General features: G+C 42.0%; 1 protein-coding gene and 1 long non-coding RNA gene across 3 annotated transcripts in view; one reads left to right on the top strand and one right to left on the bottom strand.

Annotated features, from left to right (window-relative positions):
- Positions 1-2,211: 2,211 nt before the first annotated feature.
- LOC140512552 (uncharacterized) lies at positions 2,212-6,857 on the bottom strand. Of its 2 annotated transcripts, none has more exons than XR_011969808.1 (3): positions 6,772-6,857; positions 2,812-2,922; positions 2,212-2,443 (listed from the first exon to the last, which is right to left on the bottom strand). It is a non-coding gene; the product is annotated as an uncharacterized lncRNA (long non-coding RNA). The 2 variants fall into 2 exon arrangements; XR_011969807.1 differs by lacking the exon at positions 6,772-6,857 and adding an exon at positions 6,605-6,692 and having other exon boundaries at positions 2,213-2,443.
- A 156-nt stretch (positions 6,858-7,013) lies between these two features.
- Positions 7,014-17,322, top strand: part of LOC140512548 (uncharacterized) — a 125,233-nt gene continuing 114,924 nt past the window's right edge. Inside the window, 1 exon segment of the mRNA XM_072621699.1 lies at positions 7,014-7,275. Within this exon segment, the coding sequence (XP_072477800.1) occupies positions 7,040-7,275 (236 nt within the window). The 5' untranslated portion in view covers positions 7,014-7,039.

The following is a 17,322-nucleotide window of genomic DNA, read 5'->3' as shown; positions in this document are numbered from 1 at the left end:
GATCATTTAAAAAAAATAGTCCCAGGTTTTTTGGAAACCATCCCTTTAATAATTCATTATAGTAAAAAAAAAAAAAATAAAAGCATTCCTTAACACCTATCTATCGTAATATGAAAAAATGCACTACGTCACTATTGATTAGAGAGATGCAAATGAAACCAACTCTGAGGCACCAGATAGGCTAACATTACAAAACAAGAAGATGATAAATGTTGAAAAAGATGTGGGAGAGTTGGAACACTAACTCATTGTTGGTGGAGATGTGAGCTGATCCAACCATTCTGGAGAGCAATTTGGAAATACGCCCAAAGAGCTACAAAAATGTGCATACCTTTTCACCCAGTAATATCGTTTCTAGCACTGTATCCCAAAAACATCATAAAAATGGGAAAGGGTTCCACATGTACAAAAATATTTATAGCAGCTCTCTTTGTGGTGGCCAAAACCTGGAAACCAATGGTATGTCCGTCATTTGGGGAATGACTGAACAAATTGTAGCATACGAATGTAATAGAATACTATTGCTCTATAAGGAACAATGAAGAGGAAGACTTCAAAGAAGCCTGGAAAGACTTATATGTGCTGATGCTGACTGAAAGGAGCAGAACTAGAAGGACTTTGCATACAGCAACAACCACAGCATGTGAGTAATTTTTCTGGTAGAGTTAGCATTTCATTGCAATGCGTGGACTTAAAAAATTTCTAATGGACTCTTGAGAAAAAATGCCTTTCATATTCAAAGAAAGAACAATTGGATCACAGAATGAAGCAGATCATTTTCTTTTGTGTTATGTTTTGTTTTGTTTTGTTTTTTGCTTTCTCCCATTCATTTTTATTCTTCTATTCAAGGTGACTATAGTGAAATTGTATTTAGTAGGAATATATATGTGGTACCTATATAAGATTGCAAGCCTTCTTGGTTAGGGAGGGGGGAAATCTAAGATATATGGAAGTGATTACAGAACACCAAAAACAAATAAAATAGTTAGTATAAAGAAAGAAAAGAAATAATCCCTCCCTTAATCCACACTCCATCTAATTCCCCCTTGGTCCTTTTGCTATTTCCAGGTTGAGTGACAGGTATTTCTGTATCCCATTTGCCATGAATACTTTTCCTTCCACTGACCAGTTCATTTGAAAGTGAGTTGGAAGTATCAGCAGCTCCTCCCAAACCCCTCCTCCTTGTTTGCAGACTACTGATTATGTGAGCTATTTTTTTCATTTAACTCCCTTTCCCTTTCCTCCTTTCATCTCAATGACACTGATCTACTTGGTATTCCCTGAACAAGGTACTCTACCTCTTGGCTCTGGGCATTTTCTCTGACTATCCCCATGCCTGGAATGCTCTGTTCTCTAATCTATCTTTGCCAATTGCCTCCCCTTGGCTTCCTTTAAGTCCCAGTTAAAATCCCAACTCCTCTTTTAGTGTCTTCCCTCTTTTATTTATTTCCTATTTATCTTGTATAAAGTTTGCACAAATTTGTCTGCTTCTTTTATCCTCCATTACATTGTGAGTTCCTTGAGAGCAGGGACTATCTTTTGCCATTTTCTGTTTTCCCAGATTTAGAACAGCACTTGCCATAGAGAAGGCGCTTAATAAATGTTTACTGACCTACTGACTGAAGAGTACATTCACGTAAGGTTTAAGGTTGTACTTGCCTCTCTATTCAACTGTATTGCATACTTCTGAATATTTTTTTTTTGCATATCTCAACGTTATCCATTGTGAATTTAGCTTGGCACCATGCTCTCATTACTTCACCCTGGTTTAAGATCTTCTCTCTCTGTCTCCCTAAGCAGTCTGGTTCTCTCTCCAACACACCTGTGGTAGATTTGGTACAGACACTTGATTGACTTTGGGCTTATTGCAGCTCAGTGTTCCTGAGCTCAGGTGATCCGTAAGCCTCAGTCTCCTTTAGTAGCAAGGATTATAGACATGTGCCATCATAACAACTGATATCTTAGCCCAGAAGGTTAATGGTGAGAACTGAGGTTCATACTTTTTTTTTTCAAACCTTCTCATAGTTCCTACAGGCTCAACTTTGAACTTGTAGATTATCAGAGATGATTTTTTAATGTTTTAAACCACTGATTTTAAACCACCTGTAGACTCCATCTGCATGGCAGCCTGATGACCACCAGCTTCCCCCCCCTTTCCAACCTGCAATCCCTCCCATCACAATTCCTGATTTAGCTTCCTCCAATCACACTTATTCTAATACCCTCCACTGTCATTATCTCAAAATATAAGACTTTATTAAGTTTGATGATTTTATTTTTTTAAGCATTCTGTTTTTAAAGGTATCATAAATACACCTTTTCTACATAAAAATTTGACAAATACACTTTGTGATTTATAAGATGTTGTTGGTTGGTTCACTGTCAGGATCATCTGGAACTTTTTCACCATATTCTCCCTCCAACCGGATATAGTCTCTGATGCCTGGGAAATTGAAGTTCATCAAAATAATTATAGTAATACACAGTAACAATCACAGTGTGTGAGATGTTTCTCTGGTAGACCTCCGCCTTCACAGCAACGCAAAGACCTAAAAAATTCTCAAAGGACTCTTGAAGTGAAAGGGAAAGGGCACCAACACCGCCTATAGTTAATCGTCTCAAGGCGTCCCAAGGGAGAGAAAGTGCACTGAACTTCAAAAGGCGTCCCTTGTTTCAGGGGAGAGTGCCAGAGCCCATTAAAGGCTCTGTCGGAACCCCAGTAAGCGTTCCTTTTTAGCTGAAGAGTTGAACCTCAACTATATGGCAAGGAGAGGGGAAAGCTTAGCAAGCTTAAGGGAAAAGAAAGCTCACCTTCACTTGGAGAGGGCTTGAGATGTCAGATTATGCCCTGGAGAAGTCGCCAAAAATATGATGAGGGTCAAGAAAGGTGAAGGAAGCACTAGCGATCCCTGTCAACCTAGTCTGGAAAGAATTCACTGGACTCAAACAATTTTAAGTCAAATAGGCAAAACAGTCTATTATTATTACACGTTTTAGCGGGCAAGAATGCTTAGGGAACCTGCCATTTAAAGGAGATATAGATAAAGTTTATACAGATTATTGTATAGTGAGATGTGTGCCAAATACACTAACTAGGTATTCTGTGGTGTGATTAGGGAGTAGTCAGTTCTTAAAAGAACATGTACTTTTGGTATGTACTGTGCAGGTATTTTACTCAATATTCATTGGGAAATAGCCCAAGGGGGAGCTACATGGAGGTGTGGTCTTAAGTCTGAAACGTCACTAAGTCAAACGATAGTCAGGATTGATCATAAAAAATCATACTTCTGTCATCAATGTCTTCTTAGACAAGATTAATGTAAAGGAGCTCACATAAATCTAAGTTGAAGATGCATATCACTGGTCAGCGAGGAATTAATGTCGCTATGAACCAGTGCACAGCTAGTTTAGTCAGCACGCAGCTGGCTCTACGTGATAAATTCTATAGGTGCAGCTGGCTACTATGGTAGGAAGGGAGATAATGGTTCCTGCTGGGGCAGGCTGTCCTTGAACTGGAGGGAGACTGACTGAGAGAGTGTTTTGAGGTTAGAGAGAAATGTGATTTTTAAGAGAAGTGTGATTTTTAAGAGAAATGTGATTTTAGAATTGGGTCCAAGCACAAACACCCAAGCACCCCATCATAGTCATCCACCAATTGTGAGTCCTCACTGCATTATTCCTGCTCTCTCAGGGGAATTTGTGTTTAGCTCCTCAACCACAGCATGAAGTCTATGGAATATTTAGGGTCTGGTTCTTCCTGCAGGAAGGACTGATGTGGATAGAAACAATGCCCTGAGAGGAAAAGTAATATTGATTGACTTTGTGAAGCCCTTGGTGCCCTAAAATATCCCCTTACCACAACTTCCCTTATCCTGGACCATATGATTGCACGTTCCCGCCTCTCATCCTGGGGAAACAAAAAATTCCTGTTCCTATCCCTTATCCTGGGGAATGGGATTTCCTTACCATGTGTCCATCATAGTCCTCAGTCTGTGTCTTTATCTTGCAAGACTTACCCTAGATCTCCTACACCCACAAGGAAACCCTAAACTCATCCTACATAAAGCTGGTGCTTTTTCTAAAGCAAGGCCTTTATTTAGCTCCTTACTAAATCTCAGCTTCTGCATCAATAAACCTCCCAATGGCTACAGAGAAGATCTAAGTGAATTCATTCACATTTTGAAGCAGTTCGCCCATCTCTCTTTCTTCAACAGAACCTGAGAGAATTCCAACACATGTTGGAATGATTACATGTAGAGGGCATGGCAGACTTTTTGATGATCTGTTTTCCTGGACAAACATTAGTCACTGCAATTCAAACTGCTTCCTTTTTTCCTCTGTTCTCTAAGATGGTGTCTTCTTTTTCTTGACACCATTGCAGTGAATTCTGTGAATTCTCCTGGTTCTATTTACTTTGTATGAATGAGGAGCAAACAATGAATGGGAAAGCTTTTATTAGACGTTTATGAAATGAACTGGGAATACATTTAGAAAAGTAAGTCTGTCCTCAAGGAGTTTATATTTGAAGACAAATAATAGAGGACATTCTAATTGTGAGTCAGCTGGAAAGAGCTTCATTGACTTCAGGGTGCAGCATACAAAGGACCACAGCTGAGTATTTCTTAGCAATAAAAAGTTCAGAGGTTTCACTCTGGTGCTGGAGTTGGAGTTTCGCTTTTAAGCAAGGCTCCCTGGCTGAGGCCAGAGTATTTGAGGCTGAACAGTGAGGAGCCAATTTCCAGGAAGGAAGGAGGAAAAAGATGGGGACCTATGAGAAGGCTTTGGAGGATGCCTTTAGGAGGGGTTGGAAGGAAGATCAGTCATGCTGGTCACGGTCCATGGTCTCTGCCTCTCATTATACACACACACACACACACACACACACACACACACACACACACACACACACACACACACCCCTCCACTGTTTAGATTGATCTGGTCATAGTAGGTGCCATGGCTGCATTGACATTGAGACTGAAAACCAAAATTGTTCCACCTTCAGGGTAGCAGTCTTGTCTTTTATGGAAATGGTAGCATGTGGAAAGTCTGATCTGACAACCAAGCTCTTGATCATGGATAGATCTTTCCTGTCATCACAGGATTCCCATGTGAAGACAGGAATAGCCATTTACTACCTTCAGCAGGGGGGAGCAGCTAGATGGTTAAGTGAATAGAGTGCTGGGTTTCGAGTCAGGAAGACATGAGTTCAAATGGCCTCAAACATTTTCTGTGTGACCTTGAGCAAGTCACTTAACCCAGTTTGTCTAAGAGCCGACTAGGTGGCTCAGGGTGTAGAGTGCTGGGCCTTAGGAGTCAGGAAGCTCTTAGTTCACATGGCCTCAGACATTTACGACCTGTGTGTCATTCTGCTCCCACAGTTCCTCATCTCCACAGAGTGGGAAGGCAAGCTTCATTTCCTAAATCTCTTGGACTAATCTGGAAGTGTAGTCATCACAATTACAATGCTACAGTCTTTGGGCGTTTCATTTCCACTGTGACTTTCCTTTTTTGTGCTGTCCTCCTGGTTATGTTCACTTAATTCTATTAGTCCACATACTTTTTCCCATCTTTCTCTGAATACCTGTCATGCACTATTCCTCTTTTGTTTTCTTTTCCATTTTTTTCAGACCTGGGATTTTACTAGCAATTCTAGGTGTGTTAACTCCTTCCACTTGTGTAGATTCAACAACTCATCTACAAGCTTAGGGGCTTATAGGAGAGCTGTCTCAGAAGCCTGAAAGGTTAAATGACAATCCAATGGTTACACAGTTTGAATATGGCAGGGTAAAACCTGAACTCTCATTTTCCTGAACTCAAGGTTGCGCTTCTATCTACTGTGGCCTCCTGCGCCACATCATTTTTTTCTGTGCAAATAATCTATCACTTTCATGTAGGTATGTATTAGGTACATTTTTAAGAATTTATTTTATTATTTTTTTTCAGAAAGAAATCTACATTTTCTCGTTCTATTGACCTACTCCTCATTGAGAAAGAAAGCAAATCAAAACTCCTATGATATGCTTGTCAAGTCAAGGAAAATAAATGTCTGCATTGGCCATGTTAAAAAAAAGAAAATAGTCTCATTCTGTACTCTAGCCTTACTTATAATCAGCTGAACCTGGCATATCTTTTCCCAAACAACTGCTGTAACTCCCTCAGCCCCCACCCTAATAAAAGCATCAATAGGGCAATTGCAATTCTGCACAGGCTGGGCTGGAACCCAGGGCTGCCTGTTTAAGGCCAGCTCCACCTTCCCTGTGCCAGGCTTCCTGTCCCAGAGGAATCATTGCCCTGTCCTCTTGAAGGGAGAATCAGAGGGGAGAGGAACCTAGACTGCGTTTGTCCCAGGGCGTCCATCAGACATCAGAGCACCAACATGGTGCTGGTTTTCAGTCTGGGCTTCACAGAATTACTCATGGCTGGCAGACACTTGGGAAGTTATCGAGACCCAAGTCTGCGTTGTACAGAAGAAGAAACTGGGGCTCAGAGAGGAAGTGCTTTGCCTACCTTCACAAAGGGAAACAACAGAGCGGGTCCGGGATTCGACATTCGAACCCAGGTCCTCCCAATCCACATGCCCCACCCTCCCCTTAGGTCTCACCTGGCCCCCATCGCCTCCCCCCGTCTTCTATAGATCCTGTCACAGCGCGAGGCTCCACAGAACCTAAAGCACAGGAAGCAGCCAGCCCAGGGCTCAGCTACCCTCGCGATCTTGAGCTGTGGACCCCTCCCGCGGAGAGCTAACTGCCCTGGCACATGCGCACTCACCCAGGCTTAGCTTTAACGTTGGGCCCATGCACGTGACTCCTGCATCTGGAGAACGCATGCGCATTTCGGTCCCCCTCGAGGCGTTGCTAGGGCTACAGCCGTCTCTAGGATCGATTCCTTGCTGTTACTGGCTTAGGAATCACTTCACTTGGAGCCTCTGGCGGTTGACGTTTTTTTTTGGAGAATAGGTGAGGGCCCAGAGAAGGCCAATACATCAAGGGAGAACTCCTCGTGAGTTCCCCCATCCTCTCTGTGACCCCCTGCCAACATGAAGAAGATTTTTAACATCTTTAGGAGGAGCGTTCTGTCCCCATCTTCCTCCTCCTCCTCCTCGCCCCCGCGCAGGGACAGCGGGGTCCCACCCTTCGGCCCGGATTCTTACATCATCAGAGTCAAGGACCTCGATAAGATACACAAAGCTGCCGCTCTTGGGGATGTGAAGAAGGTGCAGGAACTGCTGCTCCACGAAAAGGCCGGAGTCGACGATCTGGACAAAAAGCACAGGTGAGAGGGCGGTGGGGGAGAGTGAAGGGAAGGTCCCCAGGAACAGCCTCAGACACCGCCCCCCCTCCACGGGGGCGCCTGTGCCTTGGCTACCCCTTGGCCAAGCTCTTCCCCTCAGCACCTGGGACAGAGCAGGGTCAGGCTCTGCTTGCTGGAGAGTGTATCCCAATCCTGACTGCTGGCGTCCCCTCCCCCTCCTGCCTACCCATTTTGAATGAAGGGAAACTCCTTCACTTTAGCCAGTCTCCAGCTGACTTCCCCTTGCTCAGTGGTGAGGTGGGATCAAATGCTATCCTGTTCTAATGAAATGTTGTTTTCAGCTTTTCAGTTGTGCCTGACTCTCTGGGAAGGCTTTGGGGGATTTCCCTGGCACAGATACTGGAGTGGTTTTCCATTTCCCTCTCCTGGTCCTTTTACAGATGAGCAAATTGAGGCAAACAAGGTTAAGTGACTTGCCCGGGGCCACACAAGGAATATTTGCCTAAGGCTAGATTTGAACCCAGGAATATGAGTCTCCCTGATCCAAAGCCAGCACTCGTATCCCCTGGGCCACCTAGCTGCCCCATCTGGAGAAATATGGTCACTGTATGTAGAGTGTAAAAGCAACAAGGCAGAAACGTAATTTCTGCTTTTATTAATCGCGTTCTACTTGTCAGGCACCCAGCTAATCACAACGGATAGAAAGAAATCTGGAGGCTGTCTCTGCTTGCTAGGAGGTCAGTCGAATGGAGATGGTAGTCTACAAGGGAGCCTAGGAAGGAGAGGATCAGATACTTAGGAGGAGATCCGGGAAAAACTAGTGTTACAAAACGCAGACAGTAGGGAATATCAAGCAGACAAGTGTTCTAGTTTAACAAGGCTTCAAAGAGATCAAGTAGGATGAGAAATGAGAAAAGACCATTAGATTTGGCAGTTAAGGCAGCATTGGTATCTTTGGAGATTTTAGAAGCCAGACTAATGTTAAAAGAAAGAGTCCAGAAAGGAAGTAGAGACACAGGTTTTCAGGGATCCTCTTACAGCACAAATTAGGCAAAAATGCCAAGAGAGATGTGAGATGAGAGTGAGGACAGGTTGATGAATTAAAAATGTTTTGGGGAATGGGGAAGGAGGGACGTAGCCAGTAGGCAGGGAAAGATTGAAGAAAAACGAGAATAGGAATGAGAGAGGGGTGATATGCTGGAGGAGATAAGATAGAATGCGATGACTTGGACCTATAGAAGCATTTTCATGTGGGATGAATGAAGGAGGAGATACTGACAGAAGGCATTTGGATGATGTTAGATGAGAAGAAGGAGGGACAGGGCGGTCTCAAGTAATGGCCTGAATTGTTTTCAGCCAAATATGAGACAAGATTTTTAGCTGAGGAGGTGCAGAGTGAAATATGGGAGCTTTGAGAAGGGATGAAATGGTTTGGAAGAGCAGCTGTGGTAAGTGTAAGGTGACCGGTTTTTCATGTGTAGTTTATTGAATCAGCTTCCTTACTCTCTCAGCATACCTAATATAGCTATTCGATTAAATGTGTATGTTTGAGTTTCTCATGCGGTATGGACTGGATATATGGTGTCATGGTATAGGGAACTCCCTTTGCACTGCAGGCCAGTATCTTTCAGCAACTTAGAATCTTAGATAGTTGCTTAGATCCCTGAGAGGTTAAGTGACTTGCCTAGGTCACACTGCCAGTGTGAATGAGAGGTAGTTCTTGTCAGCTCCAAGGCTAGCTTCCTCTCCCCTGTGCTGTACTGTCTTTCTGGAGTGTAATTAACGAGGCAAGCAAGGGGATCTTTAAACATGAGTCACAGAAATTAGCCATAGGAAAATTAAGTTCCAAGTGTACTTATAAAGGACATATATGTTTTATTTTGTTTGTTAAACATTGGAAATCTGTGAAATCCAGGATGGGCATTTGATGGTTCCCAGTGCATGATTCACTTTCCCCAATCTACGTTTGTACATTTTCATAATTGTTGAAAATATACAAAAATTATTATATGTGTTCTTAGAAACTACGAAACGCTGTCCTGTTGTTACCATACCCCTATGTTGAATGTAATTTCCAACATTAGTCATTCATTACCTTTCAAAATTAGAAGTGGTAACTACATTTTTAGTTTTTATTACTATTTTCGCTTATTCAAAAGCCAAGAAATGCCAGTACTGGCATGATCCCTGTGAACCTCTGCCTTCACAATTACAGGCCCAAAGTAGGAATGGATGACAGAGAACAGCCTCATAGGTTAAAGCAACTGAGGTACTGGCTCATTGAAATGGCTGAAGTCAAAGGCTTTCATTATTGTCTGGCAGTCCTCATTGACCTAGTTCTGATACATATGCTGTGATATGCAGACTAATATAATAACTTTTTCCCTTCCCATAAATATACATTGTTTTGTTGAGATGGTTATTAAAAAGCATTTCAGCAGAGTAATGATAACGGAAATGAGTGTAGTAACCTATTTGTTTAACATAAAAATGTTTTCTAAAACTGAAGAAAAACAAAAACATACAATCAGTCACTGTACAGTTTAAAAAATGCTAGTCCCTTTTCAAGGTTGAGATACTTTTCAATGTGTTCACTCGTGCCTAAAGAAGTGAACCCTAGCCCGTTGATCCTGCATGGTATGGCAACTAGATAATTATTGCCTACTTGGAAGATTAACTGTAATTACCAAGGATAGAGACATTCCCAGAATGATGAATGTTGTAATTGCTAACAGCAACTACAGGTGAAGTGAGGTTGAAAGTTGTCACAGACTTTTGTCGCTCCTGTCTTCCTGGTTATATTCTTCTCTAAAATACACAGCAACCATGGAGCTCTCCCCGCATAGTGCCACTCAGTTAGTATGATAGCTGACCCACTATCTTTCACTTTCATCATCTTTCCCCCAACAATGAACATTTGAGGCTGTTTTGCTTCTTTCCGTTCTCATTTCTTTCACCACTCATAACTAAGTTTGTTATTTCTCAAATGTATATCAACACATTTTTAAATTCCTTCCCCTCTCTTATCAGTGCCGTCCTAAGAATATCTCTATGTACCCAGGCTCTTTTATCCTGCTTCCCTTTTCCTTTCGTCCCTTTTATGAGTAAAATGAAATCCTACCCTAATCATAGCTGATAGGGATGGGATACATCTAGATTAAGAAGAATTAGTGTAGATGGAAGAGTAGAAAGACACACGTATGCTAGCTCCAAACCCACAGCCCATAAAATATCTGTAAAAAAGAACTCCCGACAAATTCTGGAGCAGCAGAAGCCACAGAACAACGGAGAAGAGGAGCTTTCTGTTTCAGAAAGCCCTGAAAAACCGACAAAAGGTCTGTCGCACCCTGGACCCAGAGCCCAGCCCAGCCCTGCCTTGGCCTCAAGGCACCGAGAGGAGCAGATCCATGCAGGCTTTGGGGAGGGAGTCTCCAGCGGCTTCGCAGATCCCTCCACCCACAGGCGCCAGGGTGAGCGAGGGAGTCTTTTTGGCTTGCCAGGAGGGGAGTAGGGAGTCTCCATAGCTTGGGCCCCCTTGGGAGGCAGCAGCGGGAGCAGAAACAGACAGGGGCTCCCCAAGCAGGCAGGAGCCCTGATCCATTGTTGAAGGTATCTGCATAAACCCCCTGAGGGAACTGAGCCCTGTGTGGCAGCCCTGCCCCTACCTGAGCACCTGAACTTAATCTCACACTAAATAGCAGCCACGTCCCCGCCCAAAGCACTGAGGCTGGGAAGCAGCATTTGAATCTCAGACTCCAAGCACTGGCTAGGCCGATCTGGAGGCAAAGTGAGTATGAAGAGGACATTCAGAAGTCAAGTCACTGGCTGGGAAAATGCCCAGAAAAGGGGGAAAAAATGAGACTACAGAAGGCTACTTTCTTGGTGAACAGGTCTTTCCTCCCTTCCTTTCTGATAAGGAAGAAAAATGCTTACCATCAGGGAAAGATACAGAAGTCAAGGCTTCTGTATCCCACCCCACCCAATGGGCTCAGGCCATGAAAGAGCACAAAAAGGATATTGAATATTAAGTTAGAGAGGTGGAGGAAAAACTGGGAAGTGAAATGAGAGAGATGCCAGTAAAGTATGAAAAGCAGGTCAACACCTTGCTAAAGGAGACCCCCCCAAAAAAATGCTGAAGAAAATAACACCTTGAAAAATAGGCTAACTCAATTGGCAAAAGAGGTTCAAAAAGCCAATGAGGAGAAGAATGCTTTCAAAAGCAGAATTAGCCAAATGGAAAAGGATGTTCAAAAGTTCACTGAAGAAAATAGTTTTTTTCAAAATTAAAATGGAACACATGGAGTGTAATGACTTTAGAAGAAACCAAGAAATCACAAAATAAAACCAAAAGAATGAGAAAAAGGAAGATAATGTGAAATACCTCATTGGAAAAAAAAACTGACCTGAAGTATAGATCCAGGAGAGAAAATTTAATAATTATGGGTCTACCTGAAAGGCATGATCAAAAAAAGATCCTAGACATCATCTTTCATGAAATTATCAAGGAAAACTGCCCTGATATTCTAGAACCAGAGGGCAAAATAAATATTGAAAGAATCCACAAATCCCCTCCTGAAAGAGATTCAAAAAGAGAAACTCCTAGGAACACTGTGGCCAAATTCCAGAGTTCCCTGGTCAAGGAGAAAATATTGCAAGCAGCTAGAAAGAAACAATTCAAGTACTGTGGAAATACAATCAGGTTGACACAAGATCTAGCAGCTTCTACATTAAGGGACAAAAGGGCTTGGAATATCATATTCCAGAAGTCAAAGGAACTAGGACTAAAACCAAGAATCACCTACTCAGCAAAACTGAGTATAATACTTCAGGGAAAAAAATGGACTTTCAATGAAATTAGGGACTTTCAAGCATTCTTGATGAAAAGACCAGAGCTGATAAGAAAATTTGACTTTGAAACACAAGAATGAAGAGAAGCATGAAAAGGTAAACAGCAAAGAGAAGTCAGAAGGGACTTAGTAAAGTTGAACTGTTTACAGTCCTACGTGGAAAGACAGTATTTGTAACTCTTGAAACTTTTCAGTATCTGGGTAGTGGGTGGGATCACAGACACACACACACACACACACACACACACAGAGGCAGAATGCACAGAGTGAATAGAAGAGGATGGGATCATATCTTTAAAAAATGAAATTAAGCAGTGAGAGAGAAATATATTGGGAGGTAAAAGGGAGAAATGGAATGGGGTAAATTATCTGTCATAAAAGAGGCAAGTGAAAGACTTTTTAGTGGAGGGAAAAAGAGGAGAGGTGAGAGAAAAACATGTCGTTTACTCTCATCACATTCCACTAAAGGAAGGAATAAAATGCACACTCATTTTGGTGTGAAAACTTATCTTACAATACAGGAAAGTGGGGAATAAGGGGATAAGCAGGGTGGGGGGCATGATGGAAGGGAGGGCATTGGGAGGAGGGAGCAATTTGAGGTCAACACTCGTGGGGAGGGACAAGATCAAAAGAGAGAATAGAAGCAATGGTGGTCAGGATAAGATGGAGGGAAATATGGTTAGTCTTATACAACATGGCTATTATGGAAGTCATTTGCAAAACTACACAGATATAGCCTATATTGAATTGCTTACCCTCCCAAAGGGAAGGGGTGGGGAGGGAGGGATGAAGAGAAGTTGGAACTCAAAGTTTTAGGAACAGCTGTCTAATACTGTTCTTGCTACTAGGAAATAAGAAATACAGGTAAAGGGGTATAGAAAGTTATTTGGCCCTACAGGACAGAAGAGAAGAAGGCGACAAGGGCAGAGACGGATGATAGAAGAGAGGGCAGATTGGTGATAGAGGCAATTAGAATGCCCGGCGTTTTGGGGTGGGGGAAGGGGACAAATGGGGAGAAAATTTGGAACCTAAAATTTTGTGAAAATCAGTGTTAAAAGTTAAATAAATAAATTTTTAAAAAGAAGAAGAGGAATTAGCGTAAACTGAATGAAACAATCTCCAATTTATTTTAGCTTCTTTCACAATCTCCATTATCAAAGGCTTCATTTCTTCTACACCCTTTTCCCTTTACATATTTTTCCTATTTCCTTTTAAATATTTTCAAGAGATACAGTATTAATATTCAGTTTTGTTTTCCTGTTTTATGTAATTACTCATTTAAGATAACATTCTCTTTGGAAAATAGTTTTTGACTGTGGATAGAGTTTTGAACCTGGAAGGTCAAGAAGTCCTGAATTCAGATTCATCCTCAGATGCTTTCCAGTTGTGTGACCCTGATCAAGTTACTTAATCATTATTTGTCTCTGTTTTCTCAACTATGAAATGAGGCTAATAATGGGGCCTACTCCTCAAAGTTATTACAAGGGTCAGGTGAGAGAACATTTATAAAGTGCTTAGCGCAGTGTCTGGGGCATAGTGGATACTTGCTACTTGCTAACTGCCTTACTTCTCAGGCATCATCCAAAGACATCAACATTGCAGCTGGAAGGATGGGAAAGGAAGAGATCTGTTCCCTCTACCTATGTGAAGAAGGCATGAGGGAAAATGCAAAAGGGGAGTTCTGCAGAACAAGGAAATATTAACGATCCATATGTGAATATGTAGATCCACATTCAGAAATACTTCAGAAACACATGATTTTGTTGGTTTGGATATTCCCTCCACCAATACATACAATGACCTTTTTACAACTTAGTAAATGATCCGTCAGAGGCAGCTAGGTAAATCAATGGATAGAACACTGGGGCTGGAGTCAGCATGATTCATCATTGTGAGTTCAAATCTGGCCTCAGAGATTGATTAACTATGTGGCCCTGGGCAAGTCACTCAATCATATTTGCCCTAGTTTCTTCCTCAGTTAAAATGAGCTGCAAACCACGCCAGTATCTTTGTCGAGAAAAGCCCAAATGGGCTTCACTAAGAGAACATGACTGAGAACACTAAACAACATCGCTGATTTTGAGATTTACTGTTGATAACCAATTCATCCTTCTTTAACCAAACTGGTGATATCTTTATGAGCTTAGTTAGGTTGTTCTGTGGACAGCAGACATACCAGGCTCTTACCTTGCCAGCATGGTAGAGCTACCACAAACTTGTACCCTATTGGAGTAGACTTTAGCAACACACAGCCCCTTCACCTGTCCAGTTTTGCATTGCAGTAAGGCTTTAGTGGATCATGCATACATCATATGTGCTTGTCAAAGTACACAATATACAAATTTGAAAGTGTTTTTTTCTGAGGCAGCTGCCTTACTAAATATTTTGTAATTATGAATACTCTTTGTGGAAAGAAGTTGTTATGAGCCTTAACAGCCAGGCAACGTGATGCACACCTGTAATCCCATCTGCTATGAGGCTGAGGCTTACAGATCTCTTGTACCCATGAGTTGTGAGCTGCAGTGGGTTATGCCATTAGGACATCTGCACTAAGACTGGCATCAGCATGGTGAGTCTCAAGGTACAAGGGGTCATCAAGTTGTCCAAGGAGAGGGGAGCCATCTCAGGTCAGAAACTGAGTGAAGTTCCCATGCCAGTCTCTAGTGAAATCTTGATCTACCTACTATTTGTCCCCCAGGCACTTTTGTTCACCACATCCAGTAATAAGAGCTTATGCATATTGTAGAGTTCTTCGGGTGACAATAGTGGCCTCTTATATTTATTTTGACAGTGATTTAAAGTTCAGGCACAATAAATAATAATAATAATAGTAATAATAATACAGTTTATGTTAGAACTACAGTACCTGTGTTGAGTACTGTTATCTATGGTGCCTTTTAGCAGGATATAGTTTCCTTCCTTTTCTCCTTTATTATTAGATCTATTTATGCTTTTGCTTTGTCTGAGATTAGGATAGCTCCCCCTGCGTTTGCTACATCAGCTGAAACATAATATATTCTGCTCCAACCTCTTACTTTTACCCTGTGTGTATCCCCCTCTCTTAAAAGTGTTTCTTCTAAGCAACATATTGTTGGATTATGTATTTTAAATCTATTCTGCCATCCATCTGCGTTTTATGGGAGAATTCATCCCTTTCACATTCACAGTTGATCACTATCTGTGTCTTTCCCTCCATTCTCTTTTCCCTAGTTTATGGTTTTAGTTCTCCCTTTACCCTCCCCCTCCACAACAGTTTTAATTTCTGACCACCGCCTCCCTCAGTCTTCCCTCAATTCTTTCGGCCCCCACTCCCTTTTGCTCCCTTTTCTCCTACTTCCTACATCTTCCCTCCCTTTTGGCCTCCCCTCTCTTTTCTTTCCCTTTTCCACTCCTTCTGCCTATAGAGCTAGTTAGATTTCTATACTTAATTGAGTTTGTTGTTGCCTCCTTGGACCAAGTCTGATGAGAGTAAATCTCAAACACTGCTCATCTCCCTCCCCTCTTTCCCTCTACTGTAATATGTTTTTGTGCCTCTTTCTGTCATGTAATTTTCTGCCCCCTGCTTTTCACATCTTCAGTTACAATCCCCTCACACCCCATAATCACATTTGTTATCATCTCATCACTTAATTTATGCCCACTCTCACTTGTCATTGTATATTCCTTTTACATACCACAATAAATATATAATTCTCAAGATTACCAATATTATCTTCCCTTGTGGAGATGTAAAGAGTTTGCCCATATTGAATACCAAGTTTAATTTTTCACTTTTTACTTTTTTATGCCTCTCTTGAGACTTGTCTTTGAAGATCCAATTTTCTATTGAGCTTTGGACTTTTCATCAGGAAAGTCTGGAAATCCCTTATTTCTTTTAATGACCATCTCCTTACCTAAAATATTATGCTCAATTTTGCTCGATGATTAATCCTTGGTTGTAGCCCCAGGACCTTTGCCCTACAAAAATGTTGTATTCCAGTTCTTCTGATCTTTTAATGTAGGATCTGCAAGGTCCTGCGTGATCTTGGCTGTAGTTCCTTGACATTTGAATTATTTCTTTCTGGCTGCCTACAGCATTTTCTCCTTCACTTTATAATTCTTGAATTTGACAATGATATTCCTTGGAGGATTCAGTTTGGGATCCCTTTCATTAAGTGATCAGTAGATTCTTTTGAGGACTATTTTGTCCTCTGGGTCTAGGACCTCTAAGCAGTCTCCCTTGATGATTGTTTGAAGATATTGTCTAGGCTCTTTTTTTCATCATGGCTTTCTGGTAGACCAATAATTCTTAGATTTTTTTCTTCCCTGGATCTATTTTCCATGTCAGTGGTTTTTCCAATGAGGTATTTTACATTTTCTTCTGTTTTTTTCATTCTTTATACTGTTTGACTGATTCTTGATATGTCATAGAGTCATTAGCTTCTAGCTGCCCAATACTAATTTTTAATAGATTGTTTCCTTTCGTTCACATTTGCATCTTCTTTTCCATCTATCCCATTGTTCCTTTTAAGGAGTTATTTTCCCCAGTTCGTTTTTTGTACTTCCTTTTTCATTTGTCCAGTTTGGCCAATTAGATTTTGTGCTTTCTTTACCATTTTTCCAAATTGCATTGAAATTCTTCCTTAAATTCTTTTTTCACATTTTTAAAAATCAGTGGCCAGTTTGTCTTGCACTTCTCTAATTTGCCTTTTACAATCCGTCTTAAGCATTTCCAAGAATGCTCTTTGGGGGGCGGAGCCAAGATGGCGGAGTAGAAAGACGCACATATGCTACCTCCAAACCCACAGCCCCTAAAATATCTTTAAAAAAGAACTGCTAACAAATTCTGAAGCAGCAGAAGCCCCAGAACAATGGAGAGGAGGAGATTACTGTTCCTGAGAGGCTGCAAACCTCTCACAAAAGGTCCTTCACGCTGCAGAGGAGGAGCAGAGTCCAGCCCTGCTGCCACTGGGTGGCACCGAGAGGAGCAGATCCGAGCGGGCTTCAGGGACAGACTCTCCAGTGGCTGCGCGGGTCCGTCCACCCACAGGTGACAAGGGTCAGTAAGAGGGTTTCTTTGGCGGGTCGAGAGGGGAGTGGGGTGCCCCCAAAACTCAGGCCCCCTCGGGAGGCAGCAGTGGGGTCAGCTGCAGACAGGGGCTCCCCAAGCAGGCAGGAGCCCTGATCCATTGTTGAAGGTATCTGCATAAACACCCTGAGGGAACTGAGCCCTGTGTGGCAG

The sequence above is a fragment of the Notamacropus eugenii genome, chromosome 6 (genome assembly GCF_028372415.1).
Source record: "Notamacropus eugenii isolate mMacEug1 chromosome 6, mMacEug1.pri_v2, whole genome shotgun sequence".
Classification (NCBI taxonomy): domain Eukaryota; kingdom Metazoa; phylum Chordata; class Mammalia; order Diprotodontia; family Macropodidae; genus Notamacropus; species Notamacropus eugenii.
Note: the sequence above shows the minus strand (reverse complement) of the source record. Positions and strands in the feature narration are given on the sequence as shown.